The sequence below is a fragment of the Elgaria multicarinata genome, chromosome 1 (genome assembly GCF_023053635.1).
Source record: "Elgaria multicarinata webbii isolate HBS135686 ecotype San Diego chromosome 1, rElgMul1.1.pri, whole genome shotgun sequence".
NCBI lineage: Eukaryota > Metazoa > Chordata > Lepidosauria > Squamata > Anguidae > Elgaria > Elgaria multicarinata.
The window spans coordinates 158,700,753-158,727,400 of NC_086171.1; the positions used below are offsets into that span (position 1 = coordinate 158,700,753).

Below are 26,648 nucleotides of genomic sequence, written 5' to 3' on the forward strand. Positions count from 1 at the left end.
CTATGACAATTGTAAGATCAACCAGGGTATCCTTAAGGATACCCTAACCCTTAGGGATATAATTGTTATGAGCCAACATCTGCACAGAAGGCTGAGCTGATGAGGAGATGCAAGAGGCAGATGCAATGAGTGGCTCAGATGGTTTCCTAAAGATCTTCTCACCCCATCCTAAAAATGTATACTCAGAAGTTGGTCTAAGTCCAATGAGATTTTATCCTAATTGAGCAGAGGAATACAACCATCAGACAATTAAGGGACCAAAGGCCCCACAGGAGACCCTTACACACAAGACATAAGCCCTCTTTAAGTCATTCTCCTCCTATATAAACTCTACATGTAAGGAGAGGGAGTGGGGATGAGCACACCAGCTCTGCCCACCCACCCACCCCCAGTATTCTCATCGCCCTCTCCACATGGGTGGCAACTGTCTGCAGAGGAAAGCTTCTCACTCCATGGAGACTCCCCCTGAGATTTTAAATTCCCAAGTTCTAATATTTGGGAAGAGCCTTCACAGAGGCATCTCTCCTCTGCAGATAGTCACCTCTGCTCCGCCTCATGTACACAGCTTACACATGAGGAGAACAACTGAATAGTTCAGAAACACCTTAAACCACGACTTTAACCATGGTGAATAAAGCAAAAAGCCATGGTTTAAAGTGTCTTCTGAACATGGCCTGGCTTCCTGGCTTAACCAGCATGGTTAAAGCCATGCCTTAGGGTGTCTTCTGAATGGGGCCAATATTTAGCCACAGGAAAAAGGCTCTGACTCCTTGCAGTAAATAGGAAGTGATAATTTCCTGCAAGGCAAAAGGTGGTATTTCACTTTCTCTGGGACATTTCAGTTTATTAGTCTTGAAACATAGGGAAGTGGATTCCTCCAGTAGGAAAAATAATTAATAGATACTATAAGGGGAAAATACCCACCACAATATTTGTATTTTTCAAATGCCTGCACTGAAGTATAACGGGTTTATGTGTGTTGTGGTGAGGGGGGAGGGATTATTCTCCAGAATTTTCCAGAAGATAAAACAGTCAGAAATTGAATCAAATGCAGATTAATGACACTTTGGAGACAAAAAGCAGGGCAGAGGTGTACAAATACAAAATATTTTATTTGATTAAAAACATGTATTCAAAAGACACTCTTAGTAGCACTGGAAGTGTCAGAAAAAAAGTCTTGAAAAAAAGCTGCAGTTCTGTATTTATACAAGGTATCTTGAAACTACATGGCCCATAACCTTGGGGAATGCAAGATTAGACCAAGAGATGCATCAATGCCAGTACAAATCAGACAATATTTATAAAATTTTGCTTCCCAAGTTAGTGATGCACAATCACTAGACCTTTTCATGAAGCAATAAAGTCTTTTGCCTTCTTTACAAACAATTCTACTGTATTTTTCATGCCATTTAACAATATCATAATGGATACCAATAATGCCATATTGGGTATGATCATTAGGAAAAGAATAATAACTTTTATGTTTTAAGCATAGGTATGTAAGAGAATTGTATGAACTACCTACGGTATGCAAGAAAACTGAGATTTGCCTTTATTTGATGGATTAGTGCAGGCATAGGCAACCTGTAGCCCTCCAGATGTTTTAGACTACAACTCCTATCAGCCCCAGCCAATGATCAGAGATTATGGTAATCCAAAACCTCTGGCGGTCATGTGGTTGCCTACCCTTGGGTTAGCATGCGATTGTGGCACACAACTACTATATATTTGTAGAAAAAGCTGCACCCCTCACCAGCAGGCAGAGCCCAAACATGAGGACTTGGCAAAGGAAGAAGTGGCCTTGTGCCCTGGCAGAGCTGGAACACTTCCCCACCCACCTTGTGTAAGGTATGCTGCTGCTGCTGCTGCATGTCCAAGAGGTGGCGGTGCACTGGTGGACCTGCCAGCCCAGTAGGCGCTGACCACAACCGCATGGATGGATGGATGGAAAAGCTGGATTAGAGAGAAACCACAAGCAAACCCTGGTTGCGGATTTCTCATGGTTGCTTTTGCAGAAATCACAAAACCACCTCTCTCTCTTCCCCAGTACATGCAACCCTCACCAATCTCTTCTACTCGCTGGGATTTTCTCATCAGTATATTTAGGGGATGAGTTGTTCCCTTTCAGCCTGCCACACCAACTGTTTCATTCTTTCACAAGCTGTAGCACCATTCATCTTTTTACATACTTTCAGAAAGCACCGATGCTTTAAAAGGATCAAAACTTTTTTTTGTTGTTTTTTGGAAAGGATATCACTGCAATGAAGGTTTCCAGGAAGCTGTGTGACAAGCATCAGGACTGGCATCAGAAATGGAAACTGAACCAGTGTTCTCTTTGTACACGTTCCGTATGTTTCCGGGGGGGGGGGGGGGAGGAGACTATTCAACTATGAGGGAATAGAGGAACCTATGAAGAGATTTGAAAGTACAATTCCATACAGCTATTTTCAATACTTTGTTGGATATGGCCATTCAGTCTGTCATGGATTGATTTGAGCAGATGGACCATCACAGCAGATATTCCCAATTTTTATACAATGACTTCAAGCAACTGGAACAGTTTTCAGAGAAGAATATCTGAAGTACGGTATGTATTTGGAAGAACTTCTTACTGAAGAAAACTTAAAGCTTAAGAGATATAGATGGGTTGCAACTGCATAGAGAAGCCTTAGCTCCCATTGTAAAACCCAACATGGCATCAAGTCAAATACTGGGATATAAAGTCAGATATAACTCTGCTCCCAATTTTGCCACAGCACTCAGCATACTTTTGGCTTTGCTTATAACAGTAGCTTCTTGTGAGAGAAACCTTTCAGAGTTTAAAATGGTAAAGAACAAACTTCATTCTTCAGTGCTTCGAGAGAGGCTGGTAGGGCTTGCTATATTTTGAACTGAAAATGACTTTGGCATGACATATTTTTCTGTGATTCTAAGGGACTTTACCAATGCAAACAGAAGAAAAAATCAATTTCTTTAAAGAATAATTCTGTTTGCACACTGTAAATTGTGTTTTTCTGTGAATTTGAGGTGAATTGCTTAAGTCATTGTGACTTCTAACTAGGGTTTGTTTATTGTTATTATTTTCAATGCAAATACCTCAGTTACGGTGAGTTCAAGTCAGGGCCCGTTTGTTTGTTTATTTATTTGCTTGTTTAAAGGATGCATATACTGTGTTCCAAACAAATATTTCAAGCACCTTACTGATAAATGTTGCAATGTTAAAGAAATTTAAATAGAAGAAATCAGTATCCCAGGCAAGTTGTGTTTTCCTCCACCATGAACCATTTTATGCTGTCCAGGAACTAACAGCAGTGGCGTGTGCACGCAGGTGCCAAAATTGTACCTTGTTTTGGGTGCCAAAACTTCTTGCATTAACCATGAACAAGCTCTTGCATTCTGAACAGCTGCAACCACCAGGTTAATAGTGCCACTACTGACCACTCTCACAAAACAATGTAAGCTCCACCCCCACTGCAATCCCCATCATCTGCTCTGGAGGGTACTCCAACCCTCTGGAGGACATTTGTTGGGTACATGGGAGGTGCAGTGGGGACGGCAAATCTATTCCATTGGCAGTCTCCCTTCCTCTGTGAAAACAGCACCATTGACGCAACCATAGTGGCTAATTTTGTCCTGTCCTAAGTTTACATTGCTCCGCTTGTATAGGATTCTCTCATGCTGCAGATAATCTGCCACAATATGTCAAAAAGCACTCCTGAGCTCTGACTAAAGAGACACAGGAGGGAAGGATCCCAAGTTGCTTACTTTGAGAGCATCATGGTGCTATAAAAACTGTGTTGACATGGACTAATCTAGCTCCAGGGAGGAACTGAACTTCATAGATGGCTTTGATCTGTCTAGCTTGAAAAATCACCTTTCAAATGAATGTACTTTTTTCCATCTTGGCAACTGACTGACGTCCTCCCACATTCAATTCCAGCTGGAACCTTGTTTCTTCAAGTAAGTATTCCTAACCAAAAGTTCTATTCAGCATGGGTCAGGGACAATAATGAATAAGATTTGCTATAAGAAGCTTCTGAATAAACAGAATAAGTAGAAAAAAGAGAAGACACTGATTGTGAAGCTCTTCAGGTATATAAAACCCATTCAAGGAATTCTATATATTTATAAGACACAGCAAAGGGAGTAAGTTCACCACCACCATCTCAAAGTATCGCCATTATATACTCCAATAAACCATACTTTAGCACTGGTGAGCATTATCCTCAACATAGCTTTATGATTTTGGGAAAGTAGTTTTCTGCCAATGAAAACTGCTGGCTGAGTAGCATCTTGCTGCCCTCCTACACCAGTCCACAGAACTGAAAAATACATTGTTTTCTTACCTATATGAGCAAGAACCTGAAAGTCTTCATTTTCCCATAAGAAACCAAACACCCTTCAACCAAGGAAGGATTCTATTCAAATAGTAGTATCCAGATTTCTTATGTACAGAAACAGGAGGCCACAAATTTAATGGTTTGGCCTTAAAATTATTTATACATGTTAGCCATTATAAAATCTTAAATGAATTCCAGCAAATCAACGTCCTTTTCTTTTCAGTTGGAAGGGTAAGATAGCACTCAAACATTGCCTTCAGACCCATGTAGACAATGAGTTAACATGCAGTTTGGATATCTTACAAAATACTAGATGTTGCCAGTTTCTTTCTAAAACATTTAAAGATCTCTGCCTGTTTAAAATACAGATGGCTTGCTACATTCCAATTAAACCATGGGTGGTAGACAGAATTAAGCTTACAAAAAGGCCACCTCCACAATTCCCCCTTCAAATAATCCAAATAATTTCTTGATAAATTTAGCTTTAACAAAAAGGTTAATGATAAATTTCAAAGATGCATTTTAGTATAGGATAATTTTGCACCTAAGTTACTGGCAACTATCTCTTGGAACACAACAAATATCTTCTAAAAAAACGAGCATGATGAAATACAGTTAGATTCAATAAGAATTTCATGTTTCTATTCTAGCCCGATGGGTAAACCTTCAAGAGCTTTACATCATCCACTGGTCGATCTTGTGCATTGGTTTCTACCATGCCCACTCTGTTCACTATTCCAATTCCTTGGCAAACACGGCCAAATATAGTGTGCTTCCCATCAAGCCACTGGGTTGGTGCTAATGTGATAAAAAACTGGCTGCCATTCGTATCTGGGCCCGCATTCGCCATAGCAAGGATTCCTGCACCTTAAGGAGAAAATGTTGTGTTACCAACTTAAAGATCCCAAGCTAGTTTTCTCTAAACTACAGACAACTCAAATGGCAACATCCTGTTGGATTTCTATGCTGCACCAATTCTTAAAAGTCATCAGCAGAACTCCTGTATAGGTGCTGTATGACTGGTTATTGACCACAGGTGCCCGGTACACTCATATCAATTAATCACTCCTCCACCCCACCCCCGCCCCCAATATATATATATATATATATATATATATATATATATTATCGAACTACACATGCTCCTTGGGAAAAAAAGATTGAGTGAAGTTCTCCATTAATGGGCTGCTAGGGGGGAGAAAAATAAGGTATAGGGACTGAGCATACATGCTCAGTTCTTACAGAAGAGATACGGGAAGGGAACACAACAAATTCAACAACGATGGCACCTTAACATCCTTCCTGCCTCTGTATGGAGAATACAACCACCAATAACTGCATGGAAAAAATAAATTGTAAAGACAGATTTGTCTTTAAAAAGAAACCCAATAATACATGACTGCTTTTATAAAAAGTGTATGCAACGAACAAATTTAGAAGCCAGCTTTTACTGTTTTAATGTGCAGATAATTGTTATGGCTTCTGAAGCTGTTGCACTAAAACAATTTTGTATCTATATTTGGAAATGCCTGTATGGGGATGGTGAAGTCCTTAGTCTGGAGGCTTTAAAGCAGCCCTTAAAATAATACCTACCTGTAAACTTTAGCTCTGGGTGCAGTTCATCTTCAAATTGCTTGCCATAGATGGATGCTCCTCCTCTTCCTGCCATGTAAGAGAATTAATTAAACTAATTTTGAGCATCATGAATGAGACAAAGGCACATTCTTGGTTTCCTGTGACTCTGCAATACTAGACCATCTACATATATTTGCTTATGAAGTCCTTTTATTCTACTGACTATCAATAAATGTCAGTATTTAAGTGTTGACTATCAATAAATACTTTAGGGGGACTATAATTATCATCATCCCTGACCATTGACCATGCTGTCTGGGACTGATGGAAGTTGGAGTCCAAAACATCTGGAGGGAAATTGGGGAATGCTGATTCTAGGGACGGAAGAGGGAGGGAAATCACCATCTGTTACTTCACCAGTCTTATGTTATCTTATTGCAGATGGTAATTTGGCCTCAGTAGGGGTGATCAATGTGTTTCATCTTCCATGCATGCAAAAAGGAAAGCACGTAAATTAAAAGAGGTATGCAGGATCTTTTTGGTTGGGGTTGTGTTTTTTTTGCAAGATCTACTGCCTTCCTAACATCATCTTTGCTATACACATTAGTATCAATCGTCCTTAACACTGTATCCAAAACACTGTTTTTAAATGTGTTCTTACCGGTTCCTGTTGGATCACCCCCCTGGATCATGAAATCCTTGATTATCCTATGAAACTTTGTGCCATTGTAATAACCTCGTCTGGATAGTTCAGCAAAATTCTTACAAGTTTTGGGAGCGTGTTTCCAGTACAGCTCCATAATAATGAGGCCCATACTGCAAAACAGAGAATTCCAAACACATTTGTTACATCAGGTTGATTCAAGAAGTGATGCTAAGATGAAAAGGACAATAGTATATAACCAGCAAAATGGTGACTTCATGTTACCCAATCTACCAAATTCCCATTCATCCAGTCTTTTAAAAGAGATACAATAGAGTCATTTTCACAAAGGAAGCTAGATGTTCTTCAGATTTGTTATCCACTTACCCAAATAAAATTGTAAAGGTTAATGGCCTTTGGTAGTGTATAAAATGGGAAAAATTATTAAAAGTAAACTGATACTTATTTTTCTAGCCTAACCCATGCACAGAGACAGACTATGCTAGCTCTAAGCCTTCCCTGAACAGTTTAAAGAGATGAGCCAGTATGCCAATCCAATCCACAGGGCAAATCACTGTCAGTTTAAATTAAGATGTTTCAACACTTGTTTGCAATTTTAAACAAAGAGCTTATTGGGAACTAACTCTGTGAATGATATATATATATCCCACCCTTGTCGTGGTGCTGGAGCCTGAGCACCTCAAGGATGCCATGAGCTAAACCGTAAAGGGACACCCAAGACAGGAAGGTCATGGTAGAGAGGTCAGACTAAATATGATCCCTGGGGAAAGTAATGGCAACCCACCCCAGTATTCTTGCCGTGAAAACTAAATGGATAAGTACAACCAGAGATATGTCGGTATACCATCGGAAGATGGGACTCCCAGGTCGGAAGATGGTCAAAATGCTACTGGGGAGGAACAAAGGATAAGTTCAACTAGCCCCAGATGTGATGACGCAGCTAGCTCAAAGCTGAAAGGACGGCTAGCGGCCGACGGTGCTGGTGGTGAACGACGAATCCAATGTTCTAAAGATCAACACACCATAGGAACCTGGAAAATTCTGAGAGTAACTTAGACTGCAAAAAGATCAAACCAGTCCATACTCCAGGAAATAAAGCCAGACTGCTCACTTGAGGGAATGATATTAAAGGCAAAACTGAAGTACTTTGGCCACATAATGAGAAGACAGGACACCCTGGAGAAGATGCTGATGCTAGGGAAAGTGGAAGGCAAAAGGAAGAGGGGCCGACCAAGGGCAAGATGGATGGATGATATTCTGATGGACTTGACCTTGGGGGAGCTAGGGGTGGTGACGGCCGACAGAAAGCTCTGGCGTGGGCTGGTCCATGAAGTCACAAAGAGTCGGAAGCAACTGAATGAATAAACAACAAGAACCCTTTAAATAAATTCCTAGGGTGGCTTATAATATAAGATCAGAGAGAAAAACTAAATCAAATTTAAGGAAAGCAGCTTTAGAACCTCACAGAGATAAAGCAGGTTAGAGTAAAAGGCTTTGGAAGATAAAAAGGTCTTTGCCTGATGCTGAAACAACATCAACAAGGGCACCAGGCAAGCTTTCCTGGGAAAAGCATTCCATAATCCAAGTGTCACTTCTGAGAGGGCCCTTTTCCCAGTAACCATTAACCACATCTCAGATGGCAGGGGAATTTGGAGTAGGGCCTTCGATTAAGGACTTACTGTAGTACAGACAGTTATGTGGAGATAGGTAGCTTCAAATAACCTTGTTCCAAGCTATTAAGGCTTTTAAAAATCAAAAACAGCATTTGGAATTGGGTCCAAAAGCAGATGAGGAACCAGTGGCAATGAATCAGCGTAATACAAGTAGCAATCATGCAGCTGTATTTTAAACTAACATAGTTTCCAAACAGTCTTCAAAGACAGACTCAAGTATTACATTAGGATTTGGAGGACATCAGGAGGATGTATGTATGAGGCTTTCCCCTTTCTTAGAAGACTATACACAAATTATACATTGAGTAGGGTTGCTATCCTGCCCTTGAGTGTGTTACAAGGTTTCTCATCTCTAGCCGTATTCAAGCATTATAAAAAAATACTTAAACGAACACCCAAGAGGGATGGGGCCATGTCAAGCAGCTCCATCCCAAATGTCATTTCGGCCATCTAGCCCCTTCAGTTATTCATGCATACAGTGCAAATGTCTGGAGGAAGGAGGCCTCCGCACATATATAAATATAGCACAGAGTTCTGGCATCTGCAGTTGGATCCCTGCAAGGCATTCATGCTATATGCATGGATACTGTAGGGAAGAGATAGGGCACACACAACACTGGAGGACAGAGCTACTTAGCAGTGTTAGCACAGTCCCATCTCTCAGGTTTAAATACTTTTGATAACGCCTGAACAGGGCTACTGTAATTTTATAACAGAAAAGGCTGCATATACTGAATTTCTGCATGTCATCATGGAAATATTAAAAAGGATGGGTACATTGCCAGAAAAATGAGGCAAACCTTAGAAGGCTTCTCTCTACTCAGAATTTGTGGAGACGCGCTAACAATTGTGAACCGTGACAACGATAACAGAAACGTTAAGCCAGCATTCACAAAGACCCCACGAGGCAGCCTTGTGTATCGACGGGGGACGCAAACACCTGTATTCATCCCTTTGGGGCACAGCTTATACCGAGTGAAATCATTGGCCCATCCAGCACACTATCCGGATGCAGCAGCTTTGTATGCAGAAGGTCCCAAGTTTCAATTTCCACGTTGAGCGGGGGAAGGCGCCTGACTGAAACCCTGGAGAGCTGCCAGCGGCCACTCCGGCGCCTTTCCCAGCTTAACCTGGGGAGATCTTCTGCACACAAGGCATGTGCTTTACTCCCGAGCTACGGACCTTCCCTCACTTACGTAGTCTCCATGGAAACAGCGGGCGGCTGCCAAGTGTCGGGGGGCACCGCAGCCATGCTTCTGCCGCACCTCGCCGCAGGGGGAACCAAACTGTGTAGCACACTTCCGGCGCAACTGCCTATCGTCGTCCCTACGCGCGAGAAGCTAGAGAAAGGGGCGTGGCCGGCAGGATCCCGCCAGCCGCGAGCCAATCAATGTACGGGAATGGAGGATGTTATTGTGACGTCGCGGCGGGGGGAAAATTCGAATGTGTTCATGTCTCTTTCCTTGCGGCTTGTAAATGCGGAGGCGCTTTGTAGTGGGAGCGCGCGGGAGAAAATGCAGTGCAAGCGGGGATGGGTTGCATGCCGCATGGGGGTTCGAGATGGCTTTCTTTGGGGCTGGGCGACTGATTAAGTCAGCCTGGGAGCGGAGGTCTGAGCGCGCGCTTGTAAGGCGTGGCACGAGGGCTCTCATTTGGGGATTCTGATCTGCAGCCTCCGCTTTAAAAGCAAAGGTAACACGCCCATCACTCGACACGCCTTTGATCAGCACGGTCCTGAAAGCATGCAAGTTAATTAGGGGCTGCAATCCTGTGCACGCTTACTAGGAAGTAAGCAACTCCTATGAAACCAGCGCGGCTTACCCAAGAAACATGCGCAGAATTGCGTTGCGCCTCCCCATTAAGTGTGCACTGGGTGGTTATGGGTGCATTGGGGAAGAAGAAGGTAAACAAAGACCTCGGTCCCTTTATGAAGTGTCAGTCCAAGGTTTAAAAGAAATGATTGATTGCAATTGAATAACCACAAGGGGAGGTAGAAGAAGGCCAAAAGATCGCTGTTTATGCTAGGAAAGGAGGGTTACACGCAGGCACATACTTCCAAAAAGACCGAGAGAGCGTAGAAGGTGGAAGGGACATGGTTATGGTAGTTTGGGATAAACTGGGCTGCAGTGGATGCTTTCTTGTCTTACTTCACCCCTGATGAAAATAGGAGGTATCGTTAGAAGAGATTGGGATTGCGAGATGTTTCTGAGTTGTCTTTGTTAATACATTTATAAACAGTATAATACCTTTTTATTAGGGCCAGCTGAAAAGTTTCAACATGGTGAGCATGTTTTAGAGTATACCAGAACTCTTCTTTTGTCTTCATATGAACAAAACAACAAAAAATGGGGGGGATTTGCAGTTTGTAACACTCGTAAAACTGGGAGGAACTTTGCAGACTTAGCTTAGAAGTGCCTCCTGCAAAAAGTTCTCCGCTTACATTGCAGCAAGACATGTTGTAGTGAAGTAACAATGGCTGTTCTCCTTTTGATAATATAATGGCCACTACTTATTTGGACAGAGGAAAATTAGGGAGAATGTTATTAAATTTCTGGAATGTTTGCTATCAGTACATTATAATTGCTGTCACACAGATACCAGGGGTTAGATCCAGGCTTAGTTATGCTTAGAGTAGACTCATTAGTCACAGTTGCACATCATGACAACCCAAGGTTTTAAATGAGTGAGGGTGCTGATTTTTTAAATGAGTGCTGGTTCTCAGCAGCTCAATTGCTCACATAGTAGCTAAACAACCCAGGGACACTTGAAGGTGAGCCCTGAAATATCAGTAGGGGTGTGTGTGGGTGTAAAATATTGTTACAACACAATTTCTAAGTTGGATATATTGATTTTGGTTTCTAACAAGATTTATGCAACCTGTCTCAAACATTTATCATCAGTTTTCTTTGTAAAGGCTTGTTTTATGTACAGAGATGCTGCATGTAACTCTAAGCATTTTCAGGAGGTTAGAGGCATTTTTGATGCCATGCAACATTTAAAGCAACAGCTTGTTGCCAAATCCTATGCAGAGTTAGTTGCACCTAAGCCAGCAGATCATAATGTCTCAACCTGGAACTCTGGGTTGTTAGGGGAGAGACAACCCAGAGTTGGAACCCTTCTTTTTTTAAAAAAAAGGGGGGGGACATTTGAAAGGCTCAACCTCTCATGCCTTTTCTCAATGGTAAAAAGTGCCAGTCCTCTGATTATTCCATTTTTCTGTATTCAACTCTTGAACGTTCCTCTTTATGATTGTGTTCAGTCAAATTGAACAGAGTGGTTATGCTGTTATACCTGCTTCTATTCTTTTTCTAGTAACCTGAATGATTGCAAAGCATATGTCAATTGGTGTTTAGGAAATTTTTAACTGTTTTCTTTTCCATTCAGTTATTTAATGGTTTACTTCAATGGTTCATAGAAAACATGGAGTTGTCAAAAGAAGGTGAGCACTGGAATATCAGTAGGGGCATGTGTTACAACAGAACTTTCAAGTTGGATGCATTGATTTTTATTTCTAATAAGATCCATAGCAACCTGTCTCTGAAACTTTTATCATCAGTCTTTTTTGTAAAAGGTATTTTTATGCACAGAGATGCTGCATGTAACTCTAAGCATTTTCAGGCAGTAGAGACACTTTTTGATGCCACACAATATTTAAAGCACACCTTGCTGCCAGATCATATCAAGAGTCAAGTGCACTTAAGCCAGTGGATTTCATTTGGTTCTGATATGCCTAATTCTGCACAGGATCAGGCTGTTAGTTGCAGAAGGTCAGTTCTCCTTAGCTTCATTGTATCATTCTCAATACATATTACTATTAATGGAAGCAGGATCAATAGTCGATGAATGAGTTTAATTCTCTGTTCTTCCACAGGTCCTCAAGGGATTTGGGGTGTGGGATTTAGCATCTTTAGTTCCCATGGCTTTTAATAGGAGCTATAAATTGGTTCTACTGCAATCCAGAAATGAGCTTTTACGAAGAGAATTCCCACCTGTACACTGGGAGTGTTATTTGTACCTTTTTCTGCATGGAACTTTTAAGGTTGCCAGATAGTAATTGTGACCACCATGAATCAGAAGGGTTCATAATACTTGTAATAATTATGTTTTTTCCCCCTCCAGATATAACATTTATTACCGATGAGACACTGGAGTTTGGTCTGTTTTCTCCTTTAGATGGGTAAGGCTGATGGATATGATCCCTAGCAATGTTAATTAGCACTGCAGCCAGCAAGCATGTGCCAATTCTTAATAGCCACCAAATCTGTAAACAGCAAGTGTAGAGATTCAATAGGCAAGACCTTTCAGAATCATTGGACTGTAGCAAGATTTTAAAATTGAAACTGGAGCTGTCTGAAATGTTTGTTTAAGGCTATATCTGTATCCCTGGTGCAGGTATGGATATTGTTGGCTCAATCTATTCCTTGTAATAACCTGAACAGAAAGACCTGCCCCATTCCTTTTGAAGTATTAGCACTGCGTGAATGGGAACTAATTTCCAGTTTCTTTGTCAGTTACGTAGGAAGAGCTCCAAATATTATGTACATCAGGGGCGGGCAAATTTGGGAAGTCCAGGGGCCATTGCTGTATCTTTTTCTTAATATGTTACTTGTTGGATTCTTGATGCTGCTGCTTCAGACAAGAAGAGGGGGACTCCATCATTTGCCCCATGGAACCCAGGGAAAGATGTGTAGCCCAAACAATTGACATGAACGTCTTGCTGGGGGAGAGCGTGGGCGGGGTCAGAGAGCAGACCTCCGAATGGAGCCCACTCAGTCCTGAGAAGCTGGAGGAGGTCATGAAGGAAGCCAACCTGCTAGCTGAACAGCTGGAGAGATGCCGGCTGCTGGAGAAGGAGACGAGGCTGGAGACGCTTCCAGAACTTGAGCCGTTACCATCAACCGTCTTGCATATGGTCAGGCCAAGCCCCAGGAACCCGAGACGAAAGACGTTCAATGTCAATAACAGCCCTCTGAAAGCACTGCTGCCAACAGTGGGGCCTGAAACCTGCTTGCCTCGAGTTTCCCCCAAACCTCCCTTTCCCAAGGGCAGAAGTCCTGCTTCCTCAGTTGCAGACTTGCTTAGTTCCAAGAGGCTCCAAAATAAATCTAACATCTGCAACACCAACAGTCGGCTGTCTCAGAAATCCGGACCCAGTCAGTCATTGAAGGCCCGGGCGACAGTGACATCCAGCTGTAAGGTACTGTAGTCAGTGTGGAATCTATATAGATTGCACTTAGAATGCAACGTTTGCTGCAATCCTATACCCGCTTAGTTCATTGCACTTAATGGGACTTACTTTCAAGGAGAGGCTTGTATTGTCAGGTTCCCTAGTTGTGAACGCCCAAGGATTAGAGTGTTTATCCAAGCACATAATGGGGGTCTTCCTATATCATGTCTCTCTTATGTGTGAAGTCTGGTCATCTTGGCCACCAGTGGGCAAGATTGTCACCTGCTAGAAACTAGGCCTTCTGGGTTGTGTCACTCGCTCATAAAATATGTTCACTCAACTTGTTCTAATGACATTTTTTAAACAATTGGTTAAAAAATATATATTCTGTCCAGCTTTCCCAATGTTTAGTTTTGTTCTATGATTGTGGTATTTTAACTGATGCTCTTTAATATTGGTATTGTGCTTTAATTGTCTGTAAGCTGCTTTGGGAGCCTTATAGTGAAAAACCCATAAATATACATTAAGTTGAGTGGGATCCTCTGTACCCTTTCCTGGGGTGTTTCTGGGGTTCTCGATGATCCTTTCTCTAATAGCAATCCTGTATTTAACATTCTAAGTGGTTGTTCTCAGAAGTTGATAACTCATTCCCATTTCTTTTCAAGAGCTCCAGCAGTGTATCCTCTGTTTTTTAACTTCAGGCAACTAGTAGGAGCAGCAGGAAGGATAAACCACCTCCGCTCACCCTTCCCAATGCCGGGCAAGATCAGAAACCCGTGCAGCACTTGAAGCCTCTCCCTCGAAACAACAGGAGGGGACCTTTGAGGAAGGCAGAGGAAGCTTCCAGCAAGGCCTCTTCTGCTGAAGACCCCCAGGTATTTCCAGTGGTGGCAGCCAAGGAGAAACACTCAGTAGGAAGGGGAGACTCGGACATTGAGGCAGTAGCTAAATCTTGTCGTTTTTTCCTGTATAATATTGCCAGGATTCGATCATTCTTGTCTGTCTCTTCTGCCAAGACGCTTGTTCATGCGCTGGTTATTTCACGGTTGGACTACTGCAACCTTCTTCTCTCTGGCCTTTCTTCTTCTCACATCAGTCCGTTGGTTTCTGTTCACCACTCTGCCGCAAAGATCATCTTCTTGGCTCGCCGCTCTGACCATGTTACTCCGCTTCTGAAATCTCTTCATTGGCTTCCAATTCACTTCCGAATCCAATATAAACTTCTCCTGTTAACCTTCAAAGCTTTTCACGGTCTAGCTCCTTCCTATCTCTCCTCTCTCATCTCACACTATTGCCCCGCTCGTGCTCTTCACTCCTCTGATGCCATGTTTCTCGCCTGCCCAAGGGCCTCTACTTCCCTTGCTCGGCTTCGTCCATTTTCTTCTGCTGCCCCTTACGCCTGGAACGCTCTTCCAGAACATTTGAGAACTACAAGTTCAATCGCAGCTTTTAAAGCTCAACTAAAAACTTTTCTTTTTCCTAAAGCTTTTAAAACTTGATGTTGTGCGGACTTTATACTGTTAGTTTTACCCTATCCTGTGCCTGCTTACCCTACCCTGTGCCTGTTTGCATTCTCTTCCCCTCCTTATTGTTTTACTATGATTTTATTAGATTGTAAGCCTATGCGGCAGGGCCTTGCTATTTACTGTTTTACTCTGTACAGCACCATGTACATTGATGGTGCTATATAAATTAATAATAATAATAATAATAATAATAATAATAATAATAATGTCCTTCAATGTATAAAGATTATGTGAATAGCACAGAATTAAGGCTAACTTCTGTCAGCGTACCTAGTATTGTTTACCTTTGTGCATGTGAAAGTAGGCTCGGAGTGTGAACAATTGAGAAGTAAGGCCTCTAAATGTGTAACTTGTGCAATTCGCTTTGTTTCCATGCATGCAGCCGCTGCAGTGGGACGTGACATGTTTCTCTTTATGCTACCATCTTTAGCTTAAGCAACCATCCCCCAGAGGGGCTTGCCTTTTTACCTTCTCCCTGCACAGCAAGGGAGACTTTCCCAGGAAGTGTTGAAGCAGTGGTTGCTTTTGAAACATCCAGGCGCTAAGATGTATGGTTTGTTTTTCTGTTTCACTCTTGCTGCGTTAGTCAAGCCTTCGGGATTCATCCAGGAGACGTGTGATATCAGTCGCACACATGAGAGGAAAGGGTCCATTGCAGAACAGGCTGGGGCCACTGCAGACCAGCCCTGCAAAGAAGTTCCCTGCTGCTGCAGAAAAGGTGGTGGCTCTCCAGAAGGCAAGTGCAAGTAAGTTATTGGACGCAATGGACTATTTGGATTTGGTCTGTCTTCCCACCCAGCAAAAGATCGATGCACAGCAAGAAGCTACTGAAGCACAGAACCTGACATAAGAATGGCCTTGCTGATGCAGACTAAAAGACCATTCCAATCTAGGCATCCCCTGTTGCAGCCTTCTCCAAAGGGTGTCCTCCAGTTGGCCTGGGCTGCAACTCCCATCATTGGCCATACAGACTGGGAATGATGAAAGAGGTGGTCAATGCAGCTTGGAGAAGGCTGCCCTGTTGGTTTACCAGGTACCTAGTAATTAGAGATCTGAGTATGACGGCCTCTGTTTTGCTTAGCCTGTTGACTTACAGTGCTTCCACATGGAGGACTATTCGTGCTATCAAAGAGAAGCTATTGTGCAGCTATTCCGTCTTTTCTTTCTTAACAGATTTTCTGCAGTAAGAGAAAAGACGGAAGAAGTATTGGGAAAACACAGGAGGGCTACGAGGTGAAGACGATGTTGTCTGGACACACTCTCCCCAATAAAATTCCATGAATCAGGCAGGGTGATGGCACCATAAAAGACGCGTCTAGAAGCACCCTTAGGATTGGGAGAGGGAAATCCCATTCTCCAACCACTTGTTTAATCCTTTTTTAAACATCTGCCTAAGCAAATGACCCTTACATCTTGAGGCAGGCAATTACATCGTTTACGTCTTACACGGTTCCTTCTGAATCTTCTGCCATTATAATATTGCCATTAGATGACCTTCTCCACCCCAATCTGTAGTGTTTTGAGAGAGAATAATTTCTCTCTATTTATTTTCTCCACCCTGAAGGTAAACTCCATAATTGTATAAAACTTTTTTCATATTAAGTATTTCTTCTTCTTCTTCACTAAATTAAAAATGTCGATCCTTGCATGGCTTTCTTTGTCGGAGAGATGCTCCTTGAATTCCTTTTCTGTACCATCTCCATTGCTATATCCTTTTGTGAGGCGATGAACAAAACTGCACACAATATTTGAAAAGTCTGCAGGCCATTATATAAATGGATGGTTTTAATATTGCTGTTTTATTTTCAGTACTGTTCCTAATAATGCTTGCTGCTGATCCCCACCCCACCCCCATTTTCACTTTTGCAGAAGCTGATATTTTCAGTGAGCTTTCTACTGTTACTTCAAAGATCTTTCTTGGATAGTTGCAGCTAATTCAGGTCGCTCACTATATAGCTGAAGTTAAGTTTGTTGTGGATGTTTTGTTTTTGCCACAATGTACATCAGTTTGCATTGAGTTTCTGCAACACAGTCACATAATAATAATAATAATAATAATAATAATAATAAATGTATTTCTTACCCGCCTCTCCTTTTAGATCGAGGCGGGGAACAACATTAGAACAGGAATCAATACATCTTAAAAATTCATGATTTAACATTGATCTGGATAGGCCTGCCGGAAAAGGCTAGTCTTTAAAGCTGCCTTAAAATCACACATAGAGTTAATTTTACGAATCTCCTCCGGCAGGCCATTCCACAATCTGGGGGCGACAGAAGAAAAGGTCCTCTGGGAAACTGATGTCAGCCTAGTTTTAGCTGACTGAAGTAAGTTCACCCCAGAGGACCTGAGTGTGCGGGGCGGACTATATGGGAGAAGGCGATCCCGCAAGTAACCTGGACCCAAACCATTTAGGGCTTTAAAGGTAATGACCAACACTTTGTACTTTGCCCGGAAACTAATTGGCAGCCAGTGGAGTGATTTTAATGTTGGTGTAATGTGGTCACCCCTAGGTGTACTGGTGACCAACCTGGCTGCCATATTTTGAACTAGTTGAAGTTTCCGAACTAGGTACAATGGTAGCCCTATGTAGAGCGCATTGCAGAAGTCAAGCCTTGAGGTTACCAGCGCGTGCACTACTCTCTTTAGGTCTTCTGACTCTAAGAAGGGGCGCAGCTGGCGTATCAGCCGAAGCTGATAGTAGGCACTCCTGGCCGTCGCATCTATCTGGGCTGTCATTTGGAGTGACGGATCCAGGAGCACCCCCAAACTGCGAACACAGTCTTTCAGGGGGAGTGTAGCCCCATCCAGAACTGGCTGACACACCTCCAAACCTAGGTCAGAGCCCTTGACAGCAAGCACCTCTGTTTTGTCTGGATTCAGCTTCAGTTTGTTTTTCCTCATCCAGCCCATTACTGCCTCCAAGCATTCATTCAGAGGAGACACACTATCCTTAGCTGATGCTGTTACTGTTACTGAAGGCATAGAGAAATATATTTGGGTGTCATCAGCATACTGATAGCACCCCGCCCCATGCCTCCGGATGATCTCTCCCAGCGGTTTCATGTAGATGTTAAACAGCATTGGGGATAGGATGGCACCTTGTGGTACGCCATACAACAGCTCCTTTTTTGAGGAGCGACTATCCCCAAGCATCACCATCTGGAATCTACCTGAGAGGTAGGTCCGGAACCACTGGAGCATAGTGCCCCCGATTCCCAAACCCCTCAGGCGTTCCAGAAGGATACCATGGTCGATGGTATCGAAAGCCGCTGAAAGGTCCAAAAGTACCAGCAGGGACACACTTCCCCTGTCAATACTCATGCGGAGATCATCCACTAAGGCGACCATAGCTGTCTCAACTCCGTATCCTGCCCTAAAGCCAGTTTGAAATGGGTCTAGAAAATCTGTATCATCCAAGATTGCTTGGAGTTGGAAGGCAACTGCCCTCTCAATCACCTTGCCCAAAAATGGAAGATTTGATACTGGTCTATAATTATTAAGGTCCAGGGGATCCAGGGAGGGCTTTTTGAGAAGTGGCCGTACCACTGCTTCTTTTAAACATGGTGGAAAACTCCCCTCCCTGAGAGATGCATTAATAATATGTTGTAGTTGTAGTCTAACTGCATCTCCTCCCTGGGTGACCAGCCAAGAAGGACAGGGATCGAGAGGACAAGTTGTCCTCCTTACTCGTCCAAGCAGCTTGTCCACATCATCAGTACTCACCAACTGAAACTGATCCAGTGTAATCCTACTCACAAAGTTGCTGGACACTTCAGCTTCAGCTTCTGTTATAACGACGGCATCTAAATTGGCTCTTATCCGAGAGATTTTATCTGTGAAATGATCATTAAATGCATCACAGCGAACTACCGAAGGCTCTAAAACTGGGTTCAGGGGAGGAGGTGCCCGAGTTAGACCCCTCACCACCCTAAACAGTTCTGCTGGATGTGAATTCGCAGACGCAATGCGGTCAGAGAAGAAAGCTTTCTTCACTGCACGTATTGCCACCCCATAGGAACGAAGATGTTCTCTATGACGTGCCTTGTCGGATATGAGACGAGTTTTCCTCCATCGGCGCTCCAGTCGTCGACCTTCCCGCTTCAACTTCCTGAGATCTTCTGTGTACCAAGGTGCCCGATTGGAAGCAGGTCGGAGAGGACGTTTGGGGGCAATCGTGTCGATAGCCCTAGTTAGGTCTTGATTCCATCTATTGACCAGGGCTTCAACAGGATTGTCGACAATACCAGCCATAGTACCCTCTAAGGCTTTCTGGAATCCAAGAGGATCCATCAGCCTTCGAGGGCGGACCATCTTAATAGGTCCGCCACCCCTGCAGGGGAGGATGGTAGCCATGATATTAACCCTGACCAGAAAATGGTCTGTCCATGACAACGCAGAGGTATTTATCACCTCCGCCCACAGATCTGTCTGTTCGGAACTGAAAACAGCATCGAGGGTGTGACCTGCTGAATGTGTGGGTCCAGAGACCAATTGGGATAGGCCCATGTTTGTCATGGATGCCATGAACTCCCGAGCTGCACCCGATAAACCACTCCCGAAAGGGATGTTGAAGTCGCCCAGGACCAAAAGCCTGGGCGACTCCAACACCAACTCCGACACTAGTTCCGTAAGCTCAGCCAGGGAGTCTGATAGGCAGCGGGGTGGCCGGTACACTAACAGAATCCCCAGTCTATCCCTGGTCTTTAGACTCAGGTACACACACTCTATGTGATTCAATTCCCGGACAGGAAGTCTGGTCAGGTTGAGATTATCCTTATAGACCACAGCTACTCCGCCCCCCCGTCCACTTTTCCTCACCTGCTCGATAACACAGTACCCAGCTGGGAGGGCCTGGGCCCATGTTGGGCCACTGTCATCTCCCAGCCAGGTCTCTGTGAAACATGCCAGGTCGGCCTCCTCATCTGTGAGGAGATCATAAATTATATTTGTTTTGTTTTTAACCGACCTGGCATTGCAAAGGAGCAAGGAGAGGGTCCGTGGTTGGCTTGGTTCATTCTCCAAGTTCCCCAGGGTGGCAGGGCGACCGGAAGGAAAGATGGGTGTTAAATATCTATCTCTCCTTCCCCTGTAATGGCACTTCACCCTGCCATCACCATATCTCCCTCTGCCCTGCACAACTTGAATTGTCGCCTCCTTTCCATTATACATTATACATCTACAATAATTTCACAATAGCAAATTAACAACAATACACAATTAATAGGGGAAATTAACAGATTATTTAGCTCAATTTGACCGGGGGTGGGGGGAATTGAATGGCTGCTGCCAGGTGACCGTTGCTGGAAGGGAGCAGGAGGGATGGCTGAGCAGGTGTCTTCTCAGCAGAGCTCCCCTTCTCTGTCTCCTGCAGCCTGGTGGAATGGCTGCTGCCAGGTGATCGTTGCTGGAAGGGAGCAGGAGGGATGGCTGAGCAGGTGTCTTCTCAGCAGAGCTCCCCTTCTCTGTCTCCTGCAGCCTGGTGGAATGGCTGCTGCCAGGTGACCGTTGCTGGAAGGGAGCAGGAGGGATGGCTGAGCAGGTGTCTTCTCAGCAGAGCTCCCCTTCTCTGTCTCCTGCAGCCTGGTGGAATGGCTGCTGCCAGATGACAGTTGCTGGAAGGGAGCAGGAGGGATGGCTGAGCAGGTGTCTTCTCAGCAGAGCTCCCCTTCTCTGTCTCCTGCAGCCTGGTGGAATGGCTGCTGCCAGATGACAGTTGCTGGAAGGGAGCAGGAGGGATGGCTGAGCAGGTGTCTTCTCAGCAGAGCTCCCCTTCTCTGTCTCCTGCAGCCTGGTGGAATGGCTGCTGCCAGATGACAGTTGCTGGAAGGGAGCAGGAGAGATGGCTGAGCAGGTGTCTTCTCAGCAGAGCTCCCCTTCTCTGTCTCCTGCAGCCTGGTGGAATGGCTGCTGCCAGATGACAGTTGCTGGAAGGGAGCAGGAGGGATGGCTGAGCAGGTGTCTTCTCAGCAGAGCTCCCCTTCTCTGTCTCCTGCAGCCTGGTGGAATGGCTGCTGCCAGGTGACAGTTGCTGGAAGGGAGCAGGAGAGATGGCTGAGCAGGTGTCTTCTCAGCAGAGCTCCCCTTCTCTGTCTCCTGCAGCCTGGTGGAATGGCTGCTGCCAGATGACAGTTGCTGGAAGGGAGCAGGAGAGATGGCTGAGCAGGTGTCTTCTCAGCAGAGCTCCCCTTCTCTTTCTCCTGCAGCCTGGTGGAATGGCTGCTGCCAGGTGACAGTTGCTGGAAGGGAGCAGGAGAGATGGCTGAGCAGGTGTCTTCTCAGCAGAGCTCCCCTTCTCTGTCTCCTGCAGCCTGGTGGAGATATCCTTTTGGAGCTCTCCACGGTCTGCTTAGGTGTTCACTATCCCCAATAAGTTGGTATTACCTACATAGTTTGCTATCCTACCATTCATCCCTGACTCAGACATCTACAAATAAGTTAAATGGCATCCATCTCAATGTAGATCTTCGGAAGGTTCTCATGCCTTGCTTCTTTTCATTGTGAAAACTGTCTTAAAATGGCTACAGACTATTACATGAGAGGACCTAGTTTTCTATGCTAGATTTCTCTAGGAACTCTTGGTCCGAGGGACTTTGTCAAAAAGTTTTTGAAAATCCATGTATTACAACATCTCTTGGTCACCCTAATCTACCTGGGGTTTTTTACACCCTAAAAAAATTCTAGAAGTTTGGTGAGGGCCAGAGCAAAATCTTGGAACCATTTTAATGATTTCTCATCGAGCCTCTTTCCCTCCTTCTCCGCAGGCCAGGCTAAAACTATGGGAGCTGATGACCCTCCATCACAACCCAGCTCCAAGCCTCGTAACGGCTCTTTCCAGGTTCGAACCCGGCACACTGCCACGTCTGCGCTTGCAAGCCAACTCCCAGTTCCAAAAGCAAGCAGTCGTGTTGCCACTTTGGGCAGGCCCACGGTTCCAGGAAGGCCCAGCCAGCTCAAGCCGTTGAGTTTGGGAGCATCTGGTGGGAATGTAACAGCTATGCCAATCCCTGCTGCGAAGAAAGGTAAGAGAGCACTGTGGGCTGGTAAGGTTCTGAGTGGAAAAGGCATGTCTTAGGAAGACTAGACAGCCAGGGTGACTTGGGGGAGAGTCCCATGTCCTGAGAGGTAAATGCTGGTGCTTGGTGGCATATACGCCCGTTAAGGTTGCCAGCATCTGCACACCAGTCTGTCTTGGTAACGTGTTGCCTTCTTCTCCTCCTTATTTATTTGTTTGTTAAGTCAAAAAGGCTTTCAAAGCTGGTTGTTCCTTATGGCATTGCCCTGATGTAAATAAGTCCGCAATTTCACTGCCCATTAGTAAATAATATGAACTTATACATTCTACTTTATGGGGCAATGTAGCCAGGAGCTGATTCAAACATTCTGAAAAAGCAAATGATTGAGTCCTCGTGGGGCAGCAGGATGGTGGGGAAAATTGCTAGATTACTACATGTAGGGAGTTGTTGTTTTTTAACTTGGGCCACCATTCATATGAGGAGTGGAGGAAACTAGGCTGGAATTTTATTTCATTTTTGATGTGAAGAAGCCTTCAACCACACAGATCATTTCAGGACTGTACTGAGTGCATTTTTCTGTTTAAAATAGAAATGAATCTTAGCATTTGCTCTGGCCAAGGGTTGCAGGCTTAGCTAGAGACATCGGTGGGCTGGAGTAAGAAGAGAAGCAGTATTTACACACTCTCGACTGGTGTAATGGTTTATCATTGCCATACAATTTTAGCTGGAAATTAGACATAGACTGAGAGAGATTAAAGCGGTCATGGCTGAGATCACTGTGGCATTATATTTGAGCCCTAAGTGCTTGCTAGGGAGCCCTACTGAATTCAGTGGGATTTGCTATCAAGTTAAGCTCTTCTGGATTAGGATGAAGGTATGCCCTGCTAAAAACAGATCCTGGCAGGTAGCTCTCCAGCTGCCTCTTGAATGCCTCTAGTGTGGGAGAGCCCACGACCTCCCTGGGTAATTGGTTCCATCGTTGTACTGCTCTAACAGTCAGGAAGTTTTTCCTGATGTCCAGCTGGATTCTGGTTTCTTGTAACTTGAGCCCATTACTCCGTGTCCTGCACTCTGGAATGATCATTAAGAGATCCTGGCCTTCCTCTGTGTGTAGAAATCCTGTTGCAGACCACCATGTTGGACATGCAGAGGGCAGGAGCTGAGCTCCACTCCTGCTTCAAACCATGGGTAACCTTCAAGAGTAAAATGTGAACAAGGTTCTAGTCCCTAGTCTGGATCCAATTGTCCCTGCTTGGCTTCCAATCAAGAGTCTTTGGAGGGTTTTTTTCTGAAGCAGAAGTTACAATTGCACATGGCATCCTTGCCCATCCTATTGTCCTTCAGATGTGCTGGATTACAAGCAGGCTTATGCCAATGGCCATGCTGGCAACCTTAAGAAACACCTGCGGGAAATAATCAGTGTGGATCTCTAGATTTACTTTCTCTTTTTCTTCCCCACTTCCTAAAGTTTCTACAATTCAGCAATCAGCCCCTTCGAGCGTTTCCCAAAACAGCAGGCTGCGGTTGCCGAAGAAGCTAACTTCTGACAATTCAAGGTGAGGATCTGGCTCTGTGCTTTGGAACCAGTGGACTTGGCAGGCCAGACACAGTATAGCAGCTCTGCAAACCTGCGCAGGACTGGCCCTTCCGTTAGGCAGAGTGAAGCATCTGACTCACAGAGCTGGTTTTGGGTTAAATTGTTATTTAATTGGTTAGTTATCTTTTTGCTGTCAGGGTGGGCACGTCTGAGATTTTCTGCTTCGAGTGCTAAAATAACCTGCCTTCGATGCACTACACCTTGTGTTGAATATGGATTTAGTCCTACTTAAGAGTAGATCCATTGAAATCAATAGGACCTAAGTTATGCACAACTATCTTGATTTCAGTGGTTCTACTCTTAAGAAGAACTAAATATGGATTTAACTTGACTGGTATTCTAGGGAATCTGCACCCTACCCTCTGCTGGTCCTTGTAAAAGCGGTTTTACTTGCTATGGTGCCTATGAAAAGGAGAATTCAGGTGAAAATGAAAACTGCTTTGAACTTTGTCTGCATGCTTTACTGCTAACACACCTGTTCTGCTCAGGATCCTCTTCATCAATGCAGTAAGTCTGCTTGCCTCCCAGAACTGTTAGCCTGGCTAAGATACTGCTTTCCAAGAATGAATATAGAGGTTGGTTCCCCTTTGGATAGCTGCTATAGGATGGCTTTATGTAGCAAGTGAACCAGTACTGAGGCTATGAATTTCCCGCAACTTGTGAAAATGCAGAATTTGGTCAAAGGTGTTCAGCATCTTGAGAATCTGTCTTAATATTATTATTTTTTAAAAAGCAAGATACTAGCCCCTATAATGGGAGGGGCGACTCACAAAAACACTCGTTTTCAAGTTCACATTATTACCTGTTCTGAAGTTTGGAATAAGTTAGGGCTGTACGTGTGAATAAAAAATATAAAATATAAATTAAACATCAAGAGCACATGGATTTCAAGAATGTCAATCTGTCCTAAATATTCACCCTATCTTTCCTTCAAGGTAACAACACCAGGCATCACTAAAATCCTTGGGGATGGGCCAGGAACGTATGATAATCTGAGACTCTTTCCTTGTGAAGCTAAAACTGGACAGTCTGATTTGGCCTTTGCTACCACTGTTGGAAACCTGTTACCACTTCATACAGGGCACCTTTAAAGACTGCTTACCTGCAGGGCTTCTGCTGTGGATCTCTTCCATCCCAGGTCAATGTTTTTTTCTAGCCTGGGGGTGAAGTCTGGGGGTAGTTGTATATGTAGCCACTGCCTCTTCTTGCCCTACTACTACATTCCTGGGTGCCATTGATTTGTAGAGCAAATGTGCATGGCTGGAAGAATGCCCAAGCTTCTGTGGACTGTGAAACTTGGCCAAGATTTTGCTGTTCGGGAGGACCTCGACGCCTGCTACACCAGGGCATACCTATATGAGTTTGGATGTTTTGTCCAGTTCTCTTCCAGCTGAAGGCCTTGCAAGGTCAAACAGCTTTCTTGGGGATCAGTGCAATATTTAGTCACTGATGCAACATACTACTACAACACAGAGCCATATGGAAGTATTACATTATTACTGGACAATATATATGTTGGTGGTTTTGATTGCTATTTGAGAAGAAAACACTAATGTACAATGGCAATGAATTTCACTTATGTAATAGGATAGTTGTTTCTTTTGAATAAGCTTATGGCGTATTAGCAATAAGGTAGCTCTTAGTTTTCATTATTATGTGAAAGGATATAGGTAGGTTTTACTTTAAACTGTTTACGATTACATATTTGTACCCTACTTTCCCTTTATCATTCTCTCTGAAAAGTATCCCTCAGTTTAAGGCCTACTGGATTTTTTGTGTTGTCAAGATTACAACGTGTCAATTACATTTCAGCTCTTTGAGTGCACTCAAAGGCAGAATCTGAAAGGTGAGAGTAAAGAAGGTCGCTACTTTTTGTTTCTGGCAGTGCTCCTGTACTCCTAAGAGTTGTACAGCAGTCAGAAATTTAAGCAGAAACTTGTTAAATTTCTGCATATTGTATAGCTGATAAAACCACAGGAGACTTAAAAAAAAAAAGGGTAACACCTTTGGGTTGCATCCAGACTTTGTCATACTTGGAATAGACTTAATGAAATCAATGAAACTCCAGTTAGTCATGACTAAATTAAGTCCCATTAATTTCAATAGGTCTAAATATGATATCTTTGTTGTACTTCCTAATAAACCTAGTTATTCTTATTGCCTTTGTATCTTTGCCTCTTTTTTTTGCGTATCCCATTCGTTTTCAAAAGGAAACACAGTGCAGAGTACTAAAGATGTAGATGTCTGCTTGCTTATATCAAACTGTTATACCACGTTGGCCTACTGGAAGATGAAAGAATCAAGTTCTGGCCCTAAACTGGCTGGACAAGAAATCAAGATGCCTGCCTTTCTGCCTTCCATCTACTCAATTAGACTCGTACAAATCTAGCCCAGGTCAAAATGAATTGGGCAGAGTATTCTAAAGCACATTTCAATTATAAATGGAGGTGGCATCTCCCTTGGTGGAGTCTGTTTTACAGCAAATTTGTGAGTAAAGGAGGTTTCAAGTATTCTCTGATCTATACACAGAAAGAGATATATCTGTGTTAAACTCTTGGTGATACCATGCGAGTTACAAAGATATATGTTGACAGGACTTGATCCACAGGGGTCCTGAGCGTCTGCTGAAAGCAAGAGCTAATATGACTGAAGGAATGGGAAATGATTCCTGTGGTATGTGGCAATTCATTTTTGAAGCTGAGTAGTTTTATCTAAGGCTAACCATCTAAGAGTAATGAAATTCATTTCTCCTTTATGCCGTCTGTGAGACTGAGGGAACAATGGCTGACAAAATGCTACATCGATTCTGCTGCTCTTGAATCAATGTTGTGTGTTGAACTCATATATATATATATATATATATGTGTGTGTAGGCTTTTCTAATAAAACAAAAACAGCTGTGGACTGTTGTAATACAGACTTCTAGCAAAATAACAGATGTGTAGATCTGGGCCCCAAAAGAAAGCCTATTTTCCCCTTGGTCAAACAATGCTGAGGGAGATGAGAACGTACTTTTCTTACTTTCTCAGCAACAGCCGCTGTATCCTTCCTCTATCTGAAAGTGCTTGAATTACACCCATGATAGAAGT

At 43.6% G+C, this 26,648-nt stretch overlaps 2 protein-coding genes across 2 annotated transcripts; one reads left to right on the forward strand and one right to left on the reverse strand.

Moving 5' to 3' along the window:
• Nucleotides 1-1,093: 1,093 nt before the first annotated feature.
• On the reverse strand, nt 1,094-9,524 carry PPIL1 (peptidylprolyl isomerase like 1). Its single transcript, XM_063140737.1, has 4 exons — nt 9,449-9,524; nt 6,577-6,731; nt 5,934-6,002; nt 1,094-5,207 (listed from the first exon to the last, which is right to left on the reverse strand). The coding sequence occupies exons 1-4, from the start codon at nt 9,502-9,504 to the stop codon at nt 4,987-4,989; spliced, it is 501 nt and encodes a 166-aa protein (XP_062996807.1). The 5' UTR covers nt 9,505-9,524; the 3' UTR covers nt 1,094-4,986.
• Nucleotides 9,525-11,641: 2,117 nt separating this feature from the next.
• Nucleotides 11,642-25,716, forward strand: PSRC1 (proline and serine rich coiled-coil 1). Its single transcript, XM_063137637.1, has 8 exons — nt 11,642-11,691; nt 12,372-12,429; nt 12,888-13,449; nt 14,121-14,294; nt 15,532-15,691; nt 21,711-21,968; nt 23,431-23,518; nt 24,495-25,716. Exons 1-8 carry the CDS (start codon nt 11,673-11,675, stop codon nt 24,496-24,498), a joined length of 1,323 nt encoding a protein of 440 aa, XP_062993707.1. The 5' UTR covers nt 11,642-11,672; the 3' UTR covers nt 24,499-25,716.
• The last annotated feature ends 932 nt before the right edge of the window (nt 25,717-26,648 follow it).

Bases quoted from the DNA above. Each gene is read 5' to 3' on its own strand.
- PPIL1 (XM_063140737.1), bottom strand. From the start codon at position 9,504: ATGGCTGCGGTGCCCCCCGACACTTGGCAGCCGCCCGCTGTTTCCATG. The intron at 6,732-9,448 runs GTAAGTGAGGGA...TCTGTTTTGCAG, and splicing joins GCTGTTTCCATGGAGACTAC to TATGGGCCTCATTATTATGG. The intron at 6,003-6,576 runs GTAAGAACACAT...CTTACATGGCAG, and splicing joins GGGTGATCCAACAGGAACCG to GAAGAGGAGGAGCATCCATC.
- PSRC1 (XM_063137637.1), top strand. The intron at 13,450-14,120 runs GTACTGTAGTCA...TTTTAACTTCAG, and splicing joins CAGTGACATCCAGCTGTAAG to GCAACTAGTAGGAGCAGCAG. The intron at 14,295-15,531 runs GTATTTCCAGTG...TTGCTGCGTTAG, and splicing joins CTTCTGCTGAAGACCCCCAG to TCAAGCCTTCGGGATTCATC.